At 37.5% G+C, this 17,729-nt stretch overlaps 1 protein-coding gene across 1 annotated transcript in view; it reads left to right on the top strand.

Annotated features, from left to right (window-relative positions):
* The first annotated feature begins 1,965 nt into the window (after positions 1-1,965).
* The window catches only part of VPS41 (vacuolar protein sorting 41 homolog (S. cerevisiae)), a 63,942-nt gene continuing 48,178 nt past the window's right edge, over positions 1,966-17,729 (top strand). The window contains exons 1-4 of the mRNA XM_010187104.1: positions 1,966-2,034; positions 6,476-6,538; positions 7,707-7,772; positions 17,434-17,553. Of these exons, the coding sequence (XP_010185406.1) occupies positions 2,008-2,034; positions 6,476-6,538; positions 7,707-7,772; positions 17,434-17,553 (276 nt within the window). The 5' untranslated portion in view covers positions 1,966-2,007. The remainder of the gene's footprint in view (positions 2,035-6,475; positions 6,539-7,706; positions 7,773-17,433; positions 17,554-17,729) is intronic.

A 17,729-nucleotide genomic window follows, 5' to 3' on the forward strand; every position in this document is an offset into this window, starting at 1 on the left:
TTTGGCAGCAAAATGAGAACAGTGTGGACTGTAGGATTGAGCTCTGGACTCTTCTGGTGTGTTTATTTCTGTTTGTCATAAAATCATAGAATGGTTTGGGTTGGATGGGACCTTTAAAGATTATCCAGTTCCAACCCCCCTGCCATGTGCAGGGACACCTCCCACCAGACCAGGTTGCCCAAAGCCCTGTCCAATCTGGTCTTGAAGTCTTCCAGGGAGAGGGCATCCACAACTTTCCTGGGCAACCTGTGCCAGTGTCTCACCACCCTCACAGTAAAGAATTTCTTCCTAGTATCTAGTCTAAATCTACCCTCTTCCAATTTAAAACCATTACTTCTCATCCTATTGCTACCTGCCCTTGTAAAAAGACCGTCCTCAGCTCTCCTGTAGCCTTCCTTCAAACATGGGAAGGCTGGAACACGTAAGTCAAGGAAAGTTAGTTTGCTTTTTCCTAGACAGTGCACTTCTGGGCAAAGAACGCACATTGGAAAGGCCACTTTGTGAAAGGCAGTAATTGAGATATTTCAATGTAGCATTTTGCAGTGACACAAAGTGAGAACAAGAGTGATGTCTCCTGCACGCAAGGAAGTGTGAAAGCAAAAGGGCTGGTAGCATCCTGTTCCCAACTCATCAGGCAGCTGTTGCAGTGAGGGTTCAACCTTGATTAGAAAGAAGCTTCTAGAAAATGAAACGTGATTTGGGCATGTATTCTTTTCAAGGTGAAAGAGAGGAGAACTTAGTTTCCCTGAGTTGGAATTTTTTTGTCTTTGAAAGATTATGGGGAGGAGCTTTCCAAAGACTGTGAGAAGACCTCAGTTTATCTCCTATAGGTAGCCCATCTGGACAGTGTGTTTTTATGTAACTTTTTATGATGTACTTTTTATGTAATTCCAACTATCATAGCGTATGTAAGGACCTGCGATATTTTAGACACAGTTGTGTAATGTCTAACATGACCCCACAGCTCCAGCACTGTTCCAGTGACACTTTCTTTTCACACAAACATACGATGATTTTCTCTTTTATCATGCTCAGAACCACAGAAGTGATCTGTTTTGTGGTTCAATTTATTCAAAATTTTATGAGAGTTAGAAAATTTGGTCTTAAATGTGTAAGAGAGATTTACTTGGGTGAAGATCCTTCAATGATGCTTGAAATGATGAGATATTTGCTACAGAGGGTGAAGTCAGGATTATGGTACATAAGAAGGTTCTTGGTACTTGAAAGTAATTGAATGGAGTTTTGTATGCGAGAGGATATGCATCATGGTATCCAAATGTTGTTATAACTCAGTACTTAAGGTACGGATAGATGTTTAAGCTAAAGTAAACAGTAACAGGGGCCATATAACCCTGTAGATCAGAACCAAAAGTGTGTCTGAAAAGAGAAAAGAAAATTTCTTGAATTGAGGCAATCTTTAAGGTTTTCTCAGTATGAGAACCTAAGAATGAGTACACCTATGTTGCACTTGAGTACCTGCTAATATTGGCTTCTGAGAACACTGTTAGAGACAAAAATGAAAGCAAGAGAAGGGTTTTAAAGGAAGAAATAATTACACTGTAGCCATCAGACCAAATGAGAAGAATTTTCAATTGCCTTGATGCCTGTGTGGTCAGCACGTTTTATGCTGAGTTTTGTTAGCAGGAGAGGTTTGTAACAAATAGCTGTGGGGTGCAGGCGCACCTCAAGGTTTGAGAGCCTGGGACTTCACAAGAGCTCCAGAGCCCTGAGACATGTAACTGCAAAAGATGTCACATTTCTGGGTTAAGCAAAAGACTTTTTGCCATTGTCATAGAAATACCTGTTCTGTAGGTTTTTTTTTATTTGTGCAACTAAGCATTGCATAACCATTGACATATAAATCTCAGGAAGTGTGGGAGGCATTAAAGCATGTGATTGGTGATGTAACTTTAAAGTCAACTTTAGAAGTCTCTTCTTTCTTTTATTTTCTTTCTCTAGAGCCCAGTGAAGATAAATCAGATCAGCCTGGATGAAAGTGGAGAACACATGGGTGTTTGCTCAGAAGATGGCAAGGTACAACAAACCCATTTATACATTTAATGAGGTAGCAGGTAGTTGTCAGTATTACACTCAAGATAATTATTATACCTGTGGAGCTAATTCCTGCTTTTAGCACTATCGCTTTGACCATCCATTTTAAAAACTGGACTCACCTTTGAATACTCAAAATTACAGTCAAATATATTTTACACAAATGTGCCGTAGGAAAAGTAATTATGGGGATGTCAATAATGTAACTGGTATTAAGCTGATTAACAGCTGTGGCAGGAGGACATGTCACCTTAATCATTACTGCTATGCCAGTTATACTTCAGTGACTGCTCTGCTGTTCCTGCAAGACAGTAGTTTAATGCCTTTCTGCTATAAATCCACAAAATTGGATTTTGTGGGCATGATTTCTGTGGGCTGGTGGTTTTCATCTTCACACATGTTATGAATGTTTCTCTTGAATTACAGAATCTTTTGATAAGCAATCATAGTTTATCAGAAGAATAAAGTATCTTGCAACAGCCACATTAAATAAATGTAAAATCAATATATGTACAGTTTCCTAAAAAACTGGCACCTACTTCCTTGACTGAGTACATATATCATTTGTGCAGTGTATAACTAACAATTATCAGTGCTTCTCTGGAATGTTGAGCTGTGACATTTAGTGGTTCTGGTGATTGATTTTCCACTTACAAGAATGTCTTTTTTGTTTTTAAGTCGATGTCACTCTTTTGTAATGTTTGTTTGCAATAGAAAATTCTAATGCACGAGGTGTATTTAACTTATTTTTAAATATGATTCTCATATACGAATGCAGGGCATTAAAAATAATCTAAATAATTTCTCAATATCCATGTTACTTACTGAGGAGAACATTTCCTACAGAGTAGACTTAGGAGGAGAAGGAATGTCAGTGATCTTAATGGTTGTATCCCATTCAGTAAAAGTTCTAAAAATTAAAACTAAAATTGGATCTTGCAGTAGGCAAAATGGGGAAACAACCCCTTTAGACTGTATGCGCTTGGGTTTTTTCCTTCCAAATATTTCCCCTCAATAGGCAGGCAGCCAGTTTATGTATCCAAACTTTTTGTTTCTCAGAGATATCTTGATGTCAGTGTCTTGACACAGTAATTGGGATACTAGTGCCTATTAAAGTGGGTTGTAGAATTTTACAGCCTGTGAGAAACACAGCAAGAGTGTCCTAATTGTCTAAACAAGATACGAGAAGGGTCAGTAATTGTGCAAGGTAGTAAAAATGTTGAGTTAGCGTTGCTGGTTTGGGTGTTTTGAATCAGGGAAGGGGGGGAAGCAAGCACTTGCTGTAAGGGCTCCTCAGATGTAACTGTGGATTACTGACTCAAAGTGTGCATGTTGCAGTACTACAAGCCATGCACATTTTTCATATATTATTATTAAAAATGTATATTAGTTCAGAAACATTCAAAAATCCATAATCGCTACTCTTGTGTATTTGAAAAGATTCCAATATTGTAAATGGTGAATATGTCTTCATTTAGTGAAATAGCTATTGTGGATTCAGTAGGTGACATTACATGCTATACAAGGCAGTATAAATTATGGTCAACAAGACAGGGCTGATTCTGGTAATGTTTTTGATGCAGAAGTATCACAAGCACAATACAATATTAATCATATTTGCATTCATAGAGTGCAGGGACATTGATGCTTCACCATATTCAGCACTGCAAACTTTGTCTGGAGATTTAAAAGATCTAGTTGTTTTAGAAGTTAGACTTTCCACTTGTCCCACAAAGGTATGTCTCTGTGAATGAATCCACCCCTAAAATGGGTGAAAACATATACCTGTAGGTTGTGCTACTGTATAAGAAAGAGACAGAAATTCCTGGCCAGATAATGTAACACCTCCTGATTCTGGGTCATAACGAAAGTATAGCTTTACATTTCATGTATCTCTCTCCTTACCACAACAGAAGTGTTTGTATTGTAGTGGACTCTCATAATGAAATCCTTTTTCCAGCTACCCAAAAACATCATGAGCTGAGTGGGGATAGAATGCAGAAATAGATAAATCCAATATAGGTTTGTAATATCAAAAGAATCACTTTCTCTCTGAAGAATAAAAGACATTAAGCAGTAATAAACTGTTATACGGTGTCCCTAGAGTAAACATGATAACAAGTATTTTATGCTGAGTTGTTTTTTCCTCTTTAGGTAACTGGCTCCATTTTGGTTTCATACTCTTAAAGGAATATCATATTGCCATGTTAGCTGTAGTATTATAAAATGTTGAAGGCACTGTTGCTAATGTTAATTCTGATTAATTAGGTTTAATTTGAGAGGTGTGTTTTGTCATTTTTGAGGATTTTGCTTCCATGGAATTTGCAGTGTTGCTTTTTAAACACCTCTCTTCTTTTTTTCCCTTCTTTCTTCTCTCTATCTTATTTTTCCTTTCTTCTGTTTCTTATTTTGTTTAGTCTGATGCATTGGATATGCTGTGCCAACTCATGAAAACAAAAACCCAGAAAACAAAGTCTTCTAGACATCAGCTCATAGGTCTTCTAGGCTTACAGCCAGCCCCAACTCAAATAAAACCCTTTGGTTGGCTTACATAATCACAGCTTTGCCATGCGTCTCACTGTCTCCAAATACTGATTTTTCCAATCCTTTGGAGCGGTAGCGCAGCCCTACACAGTACATGCAGCAGTATTTTTGAAGCGTGTTGTTAGAGGCAGTATATTCACTAATGAGTAATGGACAGAGCTGATAATGCTGCTTAGGAGATGTATCCAGGAGACAAGCTTAAAAGGGAGATGAGGTGGTTTGAGATGGTTTTTGACTTCACTGAGACTGCTGAACTTTGAGCTGCTCCGAGGATGGCTTAGTTCCTTGCTGATGGCTTAGTTCCTCTTGTAGTTTATGTGAAGTCTAATTTTTTTACTGTCTTCAAGAATTTTGGGGGCTCTTGTCCTCTGAACTGATTTCTTTAGAGCCATTAAACCTCACTTTTTGTCAATACCATTACTGGTATTGACTGGCTTTGTTCTACAGATCTTTGTTTAGTGGTTGGTTGTTAGGTTTTTTTTTGTTACTGTTATTTTTTGGTTTTCTCCCTGAAGGAATCACAAGGGGGATGGAGAGAGAGAAAGAACTAAGGTTAAAAGATCTTAGATCTTTGAGTACAGCTTGTTGAACATGCTGAGCAGAGTTACTGAAGAGATTACCTCTTCTAGAAGATAAGGATGAATGACTAAACCTGTCTGAAAACCTTCTAAAGCAGTTTTGCTGTCAGATACAGTTTCTAACTGTTCACTCTACAGGATGCTCTTTTCTCTCCTTTCTCCCACCAGCACTGTCCATCCCTGCTAGGTGTATTTGTTCCAACAGCTTCTGGCAGTGGGTGGAAACTTCTTAAAATCATAATGAAAGAGCAAACCAGATGGTATTCTTTGTGGAAATTGTAATTAGTAAATAAGTTATTAATTCAGCCCAACTTTACTCCTAAGGTCTGCAGGAACTGTCCAATCTGAGAATAGCGGAAGGGAATGTTGCATGTTGGATGAAAAGACATGAGTCCAAAAGAAGGTTGCACTTACAAAAAGCTTGAGAAACCCTATTCCGTAGTCATAGCACCTAAGTCTAATAGTATTTCTTAACACTTGGTGCCTCTGTATCTCTTTGGTAAGTAAAGGGAAGAAAACAGTTAAAAACCTGTTAATTCTATTGACAGTAGAAACATACTTTTTTTTTCGGCTTGGCTTCTTGGGTGTTTTTTTAGAGTTGAGCCTTCTTCAGATTGATTAATTCTGCTAGATATTCTGATGACCTATGGTTACAACTTCAGAGCTGGCTGTTGAATGTACTGAGACATCAACGTAGATGAGAGGGGAGGAATGTTCAGGGAAAGACATTTCCAGTGGTCATGGAACAAAACAAAATAGCACTGAATGTACTTGGGAGGAGGAGAGGATGTCAAGAAACATATGGGACTTGGTTTTCAGGCTGGTTTTGCTTTATTGTCACAAATTTCTTTTTTCTTATGTAAACCCTGTATTGCTTCGAGGGGAAAAAATCCTACAGTTCTTTCTCAGAAAGGAAGAGTTTTTAATTTATCTTACCCTGAATGTTATTATGTTGCTCTTACCTTACCTAGATCAGAATCTGTTAAACAGATTTGATTAGCCTAAAGCAAAAGGAACTTGTAGGTTTTCCTGTGTTTGTAACAAAAAAAACCCAACCAAACAAACAAAAAAGATTCAAATAAGTAGTTTTGCACTGCTGAAAATGTTTAGTGATATGCCATAATAGAAGCCCAAGATGTCCTAGTTAACTCTGAATAGTTAAATATGACTTTTTTTCTTTAGGAAAAAAGATGTGACTGTTAGCATTCAAATTAATCTTCTAGTTAGGGATTTACATTCACCTTTAATTGTCAAACAGTTATTAAGTAAATGTTTTTGGTTTTTTTTATATACTTCTTTAGGTGCAGGTGTTTGGATTGTATTCAGCAGAAGAGTTTCATGAAACGTTTGACTGTCCTATTAAAGTAAGTGCTTGTTTTAATCTTTAGTAATTGTGTTGTTTTTGTCTTTAATAACCGAAAGGTCACATTCAATCTAAATGAGAGAGAGGAATACCACTTCCCTGTAATGTTATTCAAGTCACTAGAAAATAGTTATCTATCTCAATATAAAAGCTTTTGATCTGGTTAGGCAGGAAGAAAGCCAATCTTGGTTTTCTAAGAAGTATTATTGAGTTTTTCAAATACAAAAGGCAAAATGAAAGAAATTGTCCTGTTTCAGCTGTTACCTCTCTCAACATATTTATTTCTTAGTAGATCTGTGATAGAAATTCTGAGGTTTCTCCTAACTGTGAAGCCAATATTTTGCAACCAATTCATATCCATTAAACCCGTCTCAGGATAAGACAATGTGTGGCGGTGCTGAAGTACCCTGTCTGAAAGGAATACTTCAGTTATACTCTGCTTGAGAGACACGTGGCTGCCCAGTTGTTGAAAAAGGACCTCTAGTAGATGTATGGGAAAAACTAGGTTTTTTAACAAGAAACGTTTCTTGCAGGAGGAAAGGCAGTGTGGGCAAATTATTGCATTTTGCTGCTTGGGGTCTTCCGTGATGCAGCTGCTCTTGTAGGGGAAAGAAGAAATAAACTCATTAAGTTTTCACACAGCTCAGATGCAACTCACTTAGCTCCTCATGCCTTACTGCTCTTACAGCTGGGTTTCTTACACTTGACATGTAACATGTAAGGCAAAGAGGCTGTTTAAAGTACATTGATCTACATAAGGTTGTCCTGTGGTAGGGTTGAGGTGCGTGTGCTCTCTAGGCAGGTCCCAAACAAGACTTCGCTGGGGTAACCCTTGTTCACAGCAGTTCTGTGCTGCACAGTTTTAATTCTGCTGCCTGCTGTGCAAAAACAGTAGTTGTCTGATGTCATGTGGCCCTCAGTGTCATGTGTGTGACTTCTCATGTGGCTCACAATATGGAGACTTCTTTTCTAGGAAAAAAAACATGTAGTATCTGAAATAGGTATTTTTCTTTTCTCTTTCAGAGAAAGAACCCTTTGACAAATATCAAGTATTACATCTGACTTACCTAGTTTAAAAAGTGATGTGATGTTCCCTGTAAACTCTGATTTAAGCCACAATCCTCTCTCTTCCTCTTTTTTTTTTCATCTCCCCACCCCCCTATACTCAGATTGTTGCTGTTCATCCCCATTTTGTAAGATCCCACTTCAAGCAATTTGTAACAGGAGGGAAAAAGGTAAGCCATCATAGTATAATGAACTTAAAACAGCTTTTAAAAGTAGCTCAGAAGGATATATGTGTGAACACCTAGAGCAAAGAATTCTTCTTTTTCGTTCTCTTTATGCATTGTGTTCCGAAACTTTCTTACTTCAATTAAGACTAATTCCAGGGTGGGGGAAAGTGCACTTCTAATGTTAAAAATATGTTGCAGCAAGTTGAGCTTCAGAGTAGAAATACTTCTGACTAGTTTGAAAAAAATGTAATTTGCATTTCCTAGGCCAGATTTTCTCCATTCATTTTAATTGGTTGAAGTTAGATCTTAATACTAATCTTATACCTTGTATGTTTTCTTGGTGTTTAGGATTTTTCTTTTGCTTTACCTGTGGGTGATTTTTGGGGGGTTTTGTTTGTTTGTTTTTTTAAAGTAAACAAACTTAAGTATCTTGATCAGTTCTTTTTCATAGTGTGAGGTTTCTATTTTTTGGTTGTTTTAAAAATAATTCAGGGGAGCCCTTTGTAGAGTAAAGCTCCCACATTTTCAAGTACTTGTATCTGTGTAGTTATAGTCTTCTACCTGGGACAGCTGTTATTTTAAATGTGCATTACAGTGTCTTATTGGTGCATGCTACAATTCTGACTTTCAGATTACAGCTGTTTCCGTGTCCTACAAGTATCTTCTATTGCATTGCATATTTTCAGTCAAAATATGAAAATATTTGATTTGAAATGGTTTCTTGAATTCACGGTGTTTTCCTGTTGCCTTCCCTTATGAATTAAGGATGAACAGTCCTCACTGATAGATGCATCAAACCAAATGGCATGACTCTCCCTTACCAGCTTGTAAGAAATACAGACTTCTAGGGCTGAATACAACTTAATTTTCATTAACAGTTCAATATCTTTCAAAGTATAACTGTATTTTATTTTGCTTTTTAAGTTGCATGTATGCTTGACAGCTTTTGCTGGCTGGTTGGAGTTGGTGTTGTCCTTAAAATAATGCACAGTCAGTGTATGCCTTTGTCAGCCACCAACCAGTCTGTGAAGCTTTTTAGCACTGATAAAAGTGGTATGGAAAGAGAGAAGCAGGGAATTAATAGAATGGGGCTCCATCAGGTGGTAAAAGAGAGTGCATTCACCTGATGCCGAACAGAAAAAAACATCAGGGAGTTAACACATTCTCTTTGGTTATCTTTGATTACTTGACAGGTTGTTTTATATTCTGTCCTCTGGGGGATGGTGTACTCATTCTTAATGCATTCCTTTTTTGCTGAGGAACTTTGCTCTTCAGGAAAACTTTAATTGACGTTTTAACATAAGGTATTTAGCATTGAAATAAATATCCCTCAACACCTGTAATTTGATTTTATTGTTACATAAAGCCAACAAATAAAACCTCTTAGCCTTGAGGTAGAAACCCTTGCCTTTTTCTCCTTTTCTCCAAGAGGAGCATATGTGTTTGTATAAAGGCAACAACAAATGCTCTGTGAAAACTCAGAAATCTAAATTCCAGCTACTTATTTATCAAAGATTTTTTTTCTGAAAAGAAAAAGGCCTTGAAAAAGGTCCCTGCTTTTTGTTTACACCTCTTTTTAAGTATGAAGCCTAAGAGCTCCATGGATGCAGTGGGAATGGGGAGTTGCTCCACAAGATGGAGGAGTACGCTGAAGCATAGCACCTCAGGCGGCTCACCTGCTATCTCTCAATCTATGTCTGAAGGTTGTGTAGTGGGGTGAGCCCCTTTGGGGAGGGAGAAAAGATGTCATCCTGTGGCTTCTGAGGTCTCTGTGCTTTTAGCCTTTGGCAGCAGTGGAAGGCATGCTGCTTGTCTTCTCCACCTGTACCAAGACAGGCATAGCAGTGAGGATGGAGATAAGACTATCCTCATTTTGGATCAAGCTTAAGAGAGAAGCTTTGCTTAAGGCCCTCATTCTATGCTTCTTGCCTGAGCTGCATTCAAAAAAATAGGGTGAAGTGTGTGAAGTCTTCTCCCAAAGGGTTGTGGGATCTGTCTTTGGTTTTTTGTTGTTCTGAGAGATGGTGATATAATGTATATTAGCATTTTAAATGTTGGGGTTTTTTTAAAAATTATTTGCTAAGATAAATTGAGCAGATAAAAGGACCCAGAAAGAAATTTGGTCACTTCCCCAAACCCCACTAGATGCATTATGAACATTGTTGTCTGAGAATATGAGAAAGATGTTCTTGATTTCCTACTTGAATTTCATGCTTATTTTGGTTTACAATGAAACAAAATAAAGAAGCCAAACCATGCATGCATGCAGGAAGAAAGAACTTGCCTCTCTGACCATAAAACTCTGTTTTGTCTCATCTTAAAAAAAATAAATTAATATATGCTTAAATTTATTAATATTGTAGCCAAGCATCTGCCTCAGTAGGATCCATAATGAATGGGGTAAAGGGGTGATAACTGTAAATTTCCACTCCCTTAATTTTTTGAGAAATATGCAGTTCTTAATAAAATATAAAATCTATAAAAACACAACTTTCAGTTCAAAGATGCACTGCAGAGCATTCTGCAAATGTTACAGCTGAGAAACATCTCTTTAAAAAAAAAAAAAGAAGGAATAGAGAGATGAGAGAGGGAGAGGGAGAAAGATAAGCGATGTGCTTCTTGGATGCACAGTGCAGGTCTTTAGTTCCCAACACGGGTGGATGTTTGGAACTTGGGTGAATTGTTGTGTGATGCTGAGATTTGCCACATCTGAAAAGGTCAGTCTGCCCTAAAGCTGATTTAAGAGCAGTACTCCCTGGGGTAACTGGTAAATCATTGCAGATTGTTGGAAGCTTAACTCTATCATGCATATGTTTATACAGTTCCTTAACTAGGCTGGTACTTTAAGAGTGGTTTTCTCTAAATTATATTATGAACTAATTAACCAGTTTAAATTGTATGCTTATTAAAGCATTAGTTATTAAAGGTAAAGAACTTTCTTTAAGCTTCGGATAATACCATTGCCCTCTATTTTGGGCACAAAAATCTTTTTTTCACCCCTTTTTTTCAAAGAATTAATGTTATCTGTGGCTGGAAACAAGGCAGGTACTGTGGAAATATTGACACAGTCGCAGTGAGGAGCAGTAGGTTCCATACTCAATAGAGGCGCTTCCCTGCTCCCCTCCCCCTTATCTCTGCAATTAACTACAGCACCGTGAGTAGATGATGGTAACCCTGAAATAATAATACTGTGTACTGTAAATAACAGGGAATTCCTGTCCAGAGCAGACAGTAGCAATTCAAAGCAAGGCAAAAGACAAATACTGTGCTATAGAAGGCCATAACCTTCTACCTTTTAAAAAAGGGTCTAATCTTAAAAAATAACAGGGTAAAAGCCAACTAAATGAGGGCGGCAAAGCTGAAAACAAGGTGTTCATTATTTAACTGTTAGAGTCCTGGTCTTCCCCAGCACATCAACTAAATGAATGTTATTGCAGAGTTCATGTATCCATTATATCCAGAGGGTTAAAGAGGCAGAACAAAGAAGACTGAAGGATATTTCAGTTCCAAAGTCAAGGTATTGGCTACCGCATCTCATGCAAAGATTAAATTAGGAGGGCAGAATGACTTGAAGTTTCTTTCTTGATGGAGGCATTGATCAGACTCCCTGTTTTCTGTGATTAACATCAAGAACCAGACACAGATTTTTTTTTTTGTAGTAAAATTCCTAGGAGAGTGAATTCTCTACAGTGAGTCACTCTTCTGTATGTGTAGTAATTAAGGTTTTTGGAGGGATTCTCTACCCAGAATGGTAGCAGAGACCCAGCACAATTAAGCAAATAAATTCTGAAGCCAGTATGGAGTAGAATATTCAGTATCTTAAAGGACTGGGTTCCTCATTTGCCTAGGATGTGCATTTTGTATATGAAATGTTGATCTGAGTATCCAATCCGAAGCATTTTAAGGGCTAGGGAACCAAGATAAAACGGAAAAATTACCCTATGGCTGTCAGCGGTCACATCTCTCTCTGTGTCTATTTCTACATAATATTTTTGTATTTTATATATACCTATTTGGTGGTAGTAAGTATAAAACCACATTTTTAAATGGGGTCTGTATTTATTTTGTTTGAGAAGATACACTATAAAAACTGATTTTCAAATGCAGATGTGTCTGAATATGTTTGTCCTGTTTATCCTCCCAGAATTAGCATCTGAGCTTATCAATGCCTATGCTTTGACATTAGATTCTCTGTTATAAAAACAGAGAGAACTTAGCATTACCTGGGGCAAATCATTATTAAAAAAATAATCTAAAATACTATTTCAGTGTTAGAATCCTGGGTGTCTCCTGCCTGTGATGTGAAACAAAATGATCTAAATTCCTTTCCACTCCAGGTGGAGCAGCGCATATACAGAGAAAGGATAACAATTGCGAACAATGCACCAGCGGAAAGAGAAGTAGCATTCTTGGGGATCTGCAGCTGCTGTTATGGGTTGTGGAGTTTGTATGCTAAAGTCAAGTCTGCCAGGGAATGTCTCAGATTATTTTTTTTTAATTGTGTGCTTTTTAGTGTCAGCAGATGCACTTTGCTTTGTGAGTAAGTAGATGACCTTTACCTCTGAACCTTATGATATGTACTTCATAATAACTGGTTGGACTACTTGGACAAATTATTAAATTGTTAGGATGCTGTTTGCAGCACAGTTCATTTTTAGAAAGCAGATAGTCAGCTGTTTGGCATTATGTTGGGTAGAGGAATATCAGACAAGAAAGGCAGATTGCTTTGTAAGCTACAAAATGTCAGCCAGTAAATACTCAAAGGTCTGGTTTAAGTGAAGAAAGAGTAAATACTATGGCAATTTCTGTCCATGCATTGGATAATTTCCCATAATTAGGAAACAAACTGTAGGAGCAAGCAAGCCACGGTAATACAGGTCTGTGGTTTGCTTGCTGGGATATATAGAGCCTGGATGTATCCCATATTATTGAGCAGATAAGACTTAGATATGCAGTGATGTGCTGTTTGCTTAATAAGCAGATGATTTGGTTCACATTTCTTCTTTATTATTTGAATATGCATTTCTGCTATATCACGAAAAACGAGACTTTCTCCTTATGCTGTAACAAATTTGGTTTCTATAAAGATAGAATGGATCATAGTCCTCTGTACATGTATTCTATGATTCTGTTTTCAAATGTCTGTGTAGAAAACTTTTTTCATTGCCTAAGGTGGCAAGCAAAGAGGATCTAAATACGAAAAATGTGTGAGAGCTTGTGTCTCTGCCTGCAGGGCTGCAGTACTTGCTTTCCAAGGTCTTAATTGTGTAGCTCTGTGAATAGGCAACAGCTGGAATCTAGCAGCTGTGTTATTAAAAGTACAGCCTAATATAAGTCCTATGGCATTTGTTTCTGTTAAATATCTCAAAATTTCTAGCTTCTCTCTCCATGAACAGCAGCTCCTGTTTTGTATCTCACTGTTGCCATCACTTACCTCCTATTGCTGGTGTTGTCTGCCACTGCCTCCTTGCTTGATTTCCCTTAAGCGCACCTCCCGCCCTCCCCTCCATCCACACCCCAGCTCCTCAGACAACAGCGTTTTGTGACGATGTTTTGAAAACTCATCTTCAGTTGAAAACTTGGGGCTTACATTATTCTCTGTCTCGTTTGATCTCATCCAGTCTATCGCTGTTCCAAACAGAAGTGATAATATTTTATTGTTGCTATATATTTTCCTAGGGATGCACGATTAAACAGTAAGTCTTCATGTGACATGTTGTTCTGTGTTACTCTCAGATATCTGTTAATCTTGGCTGTGCCTGTATATGTTTTTATGCTGAAAACAATAAATACCTGTAAGTGACCACTTGTAACTATGGCAGTAGCTTTTTAGGCTTTTGTCATCTTGCTTGGTTGAGGGAAGAGTTGGTGACACAGGTGCCAAAAAGCAGAACAATTGCCACAGGTAGGCACACCTTCACACTCAGGCAAACAAAGAACACATCAAGGAAAATACAGGGAGTTTTTATCCTAATTTTTATTTTGTGAAATAAAAACTTATCTAACAGTGCTGCAACAGAGAAGGGAAGAATGGCTCTTCAGTTACTAATTGAAGTCTCAGCCTTTTTCTTCTGTAAAGCTCCTCCAGATCTTTAAAGAGAAGGCACGATCTTGAAACAAAGCAATGACACTGTGCATAGTGCATCAGTCAGTATAAGTGTGTTCCCATTGAAACTTTCCACTATGTGAGAATAGACATCTTTTATTTCAGTGTTTTTAAGGTGATATTTGGTAGCGAGAAGAAACTGAATTTAATTACTTCACCGTATGGATACTAATAAAGCTTCATTTGCTTCTGTGTTCAGAGGACTAAGAATTCCCTTATGTAGTTTAAAGACTTGGGATTACATGTAATTAGTGTTAATACTAATTGCATGGTAGGCTTTCATTAGATCCAAGTCCTAGTCTATTCTCTTTAGTGGATGTACTCTAAAATTGAGTTTTGAGCTCTTTTTGGAGGAGATTAATCTCCTGGTAGTGAAAGATACAGAGAGATGTATTCACTAATTCAAGAGAATTGCATCAACTTGTTTTTAAAACCAAAAAGTGTCCTGCACTGTCCTCTTGTCTCATGCATTTCAATGTGTCTTTTTTTCTTAATGATCCAGTGGACAAGCATAAACATTTAAGAAGATTCACAAAATAATAAGTAGTCAACCATCAGAAGATTGCAGTGTACTATGAAGGAGTGTAGCTGGGGACCCTTGAAGTCAAAGTTAAGTTTAGTTTAGTTTATTTTTAGCTGTATTACCCCCTATCATGGTACATGCAAGAGGTGCTGGAAGTGTGTTCTAAGCACTACTATATTGTAACAAAGGGCTGGAAAGATTTACCAGAGCAAATAAAAAAGGGAGAAATATAAACTGTATTGCAGAGAATGCAAGAAAGTGATTTTTGTGGCTGCTGCTGATATATAATTACTGTGAATGCTGACTGCCAAAATATGGGATTTATGGGAAATAAAGCCATAAAATATTTTTTTACCAAAAAGAGATGAAGGTGGTAGGAGGAACCCCTCCAGAAATGGTGGATTTTTGTTCTGTCTAGTTTCTCTTGAAGTTTTCAATGTCTTTCTGGTATGATAAAAATTTCAATATGAAGACAGAAAGGAAGGCTAAGAAATAAATTAGGCTGCTTGTTTTGAGAGTGATGCATTCCGTGGATAGCAGTTCCAAAATGCATGGCAAAGTTCTGGATTCAGTAGCTCAGTTTCTAAGTGACATTGCTGTAAGAAATAATAAATAAATCACATCATATATCAAACTGCAGACAATTCCATTGCACATTAATTATTAAAGCATGATTTGAGATTTTTTTTTTTTTTAAGCTATGCTGTTGCATGTCCTTTGGCTTCAGTGTTGGACCTATTGCATTTGCTGATAGGAATTAGGGAATTCTGGGTGCTGAAGTATTTCAGATTTACTTCCCATCTTTATTACAGGCAATATCAGACTGTTGTCTTCTACTGCCTTGGTCTGAGAATTTGATTAAGCATGTGCTTAAAGTTGAGTTTAGAACAAAGTGGGATTTTTTTGTTTTTCTTTTCTCCTCCCCAGTTCTTTCTCAGGCCATTTATTTTCTTTGTGGCTTCTTACTCAGGTAGAAAGTCATGAAAAACCATGATGTTCATTAACTATGAACAGTAACAAAATCAATGCAAAGTGTCAGTCCAAGCTCACTCTGGATCCTGTGTGTAATAAATAAACTTAAATCACAGTTCAGTCACAAGCAGAAAAGATTCAAAATTCAGTTAATGTAATTGACATCAGCAAGTTTTAACCTTTCACGTCTTCCACATAAGTTTTCACAGCCTTGTCCAGTAAGTTCAGATGAAAACATTACATATCTTCTCGGTGACAAACAATGATAGGACAAGGAGGTCCCTTCCAATCCCTAATGTTCTGTGATTCTGTGATATTTACTGCTGTCTTTGGACTGTATAGAAAGAAGCATCCAAGTGGCAGTTCTTTCTCCATTGAGCCTCTCCTTAAGAATTTATGAATTAGGAAAAAATGCAATTTTCAAGTCTGTATCAGCACAGTGCTTAGTTTTTAATGACATCTTCATCCTCTGAAGGGAGCTAATTTAGGCTGAGGGCTGCTTCTGTGTTTCACATCCACCTAGCAGTCTGCTAAGGCATATTCCTCTGTATGGCTCTGGCTTATGTGTGTAGATGTTACCCCTGCTTCCAGTGTCATGCCTTTGTTGCTGTAAAATAGAATATTCTGTAAGAGTTTTATTGAGTAGCCTTTTCGTAGGTAGGAAAAAACCCCTTGGAGTGTCTAAAAGGTGGCCCTTCATGTGAGCTATGTGAAGGACACAGAGTCATTTTGGGTGGGATTTAAAGTGGCACGATCCACTCGATCTCACGAGTGAGAAGTTTGACGGCTGGACTGCACTCCATGTGAAATACTGTCCTGAATAGTAACGGCTTTAAACTTTTGGAGAAAGTACTTGTCTTTTGGTGCCATCTTGTGTCTTTAGGAGAGAGCGGCACTCAGTGTGTTTGCTGTTAAATATCCCTTATTTTGCTAAAAGATGTTGTTTTGAACTACTAGTGTCTTATCATTTGATGTATTTATGGAAGTACAGTCAGGAGAAAGCCATGTATTAAAAAAGCATGTACAGCTTGATCTTAGATACAAAATATTGGCAACGTTGGTATTGGATTTAGTTTTTAACATTGTAAAAGTTCTTACAAGTAGCAGTTTTACACCTCTTAATGGTGATGCTGCAGTCACGTGAGCTCACGTGCAGGTTGTGCATGTGTCTGTACTTGAGTGTACTCATGAAAAGTTGGCAGGACTGATACCTTAGAGTATGATCTTTGTACATGCTCTAGCTTCTTACTTAGGTATCCCTCTGTGTGCTGCACTTTGCATCACTCAAAGTGATTCCATGTTATAATCCTATTAACTAATTTCCTAAAACCATACAGAAACTGGTAAAAGAACTGGACTAGCATGCAAACTGTCTCCATGTAGCTGAGCTTTTCTTTGCTGCTGCAAAGCATTTTATAACATCTCCGATGAACTTAGATATTCTGAAATACCTTTTCTACTTGCAGAACTCAGGATTCCCAATCACACAATCAATCAGCAGCACTTGTGTTACAGTGCAGTTTGCACGTGTGGGACTAACACACAGCATCTCTAGAGCCAGATGGAAGCCAGGTAGTTCCACATGAGACCATGCAAAAAGCCAAAGACTTGGAGGTCTTTGATAATTTTCTTTGAGTACACTGGGCATATGGGGTGCTTTTCCTATTTTCTGTTTTTTGGAGGGAAGATGGAGCCTATCAGTGAATAGGTGTGAGGTGACCTGGTTTCTTTACCAGCTTTCTGAATTGTTGTCACTAGTGCTGTAGGTGTGGGTTCTCAAATGCCTTAATTTCTTTATCCTTAAAATGGAAATAATTTTATTTGCCGTTCTTTGGAGATGCTGGATGGAAGGCCTGCTTATTAGTATTATTATTAAAGTAAATTGAATTTTGTAGTATATAAGATTGTTAATGTGTATGTACTGTATGAAAATGTTTGATTGTATTTGCTTTTATTTTGTGATAGGTGTGTATCATTGCCTTTGATAAGAAAGCAAAAAATACCTCCCGTCTTTACATACAGTACCGTGTCACAGAAATATTTTGTGATTTGCTTCTTCATAGTTGCTGTTATATGAAAGAGGCTGGATGAATAGATGGAAACCTTCAGTTTTACACGAAGGAGAAGGGAATATAAGAAATGTAAAATGGAGGGGACATTTAATTGCTTGGGCCAATAATATGGTAAGTATTTGTCATCTTTGTTAAATTAACAAAAATACCCCTGTGTTGCACTATTTGAAATGTCTCAATGTTACTCCATTGAAAAAATGGTACATTTGAAGAATTGAGTATAAAAGGCATTGAAGTGTAGTGTTTCATATCTTGTTTCCTTATGGACATTTCTTCTCGCATTTCCT

Source organism: Mesitornis unicolor, unplaced genomic scaffold (assembly GCF_000695765.1).
Source record: "Mesitornis unicolor isolate BGI_N332 unplaced genomic scaffold, ASM69576v1 scaffold40726, whole genome shotgun sequence".
NCBI lineage: Eukaryota > Metazoa > Chordata > Aves > Mesitornithiformes > Mesitornithidae > Mesitornis > Mesitornis unicolor.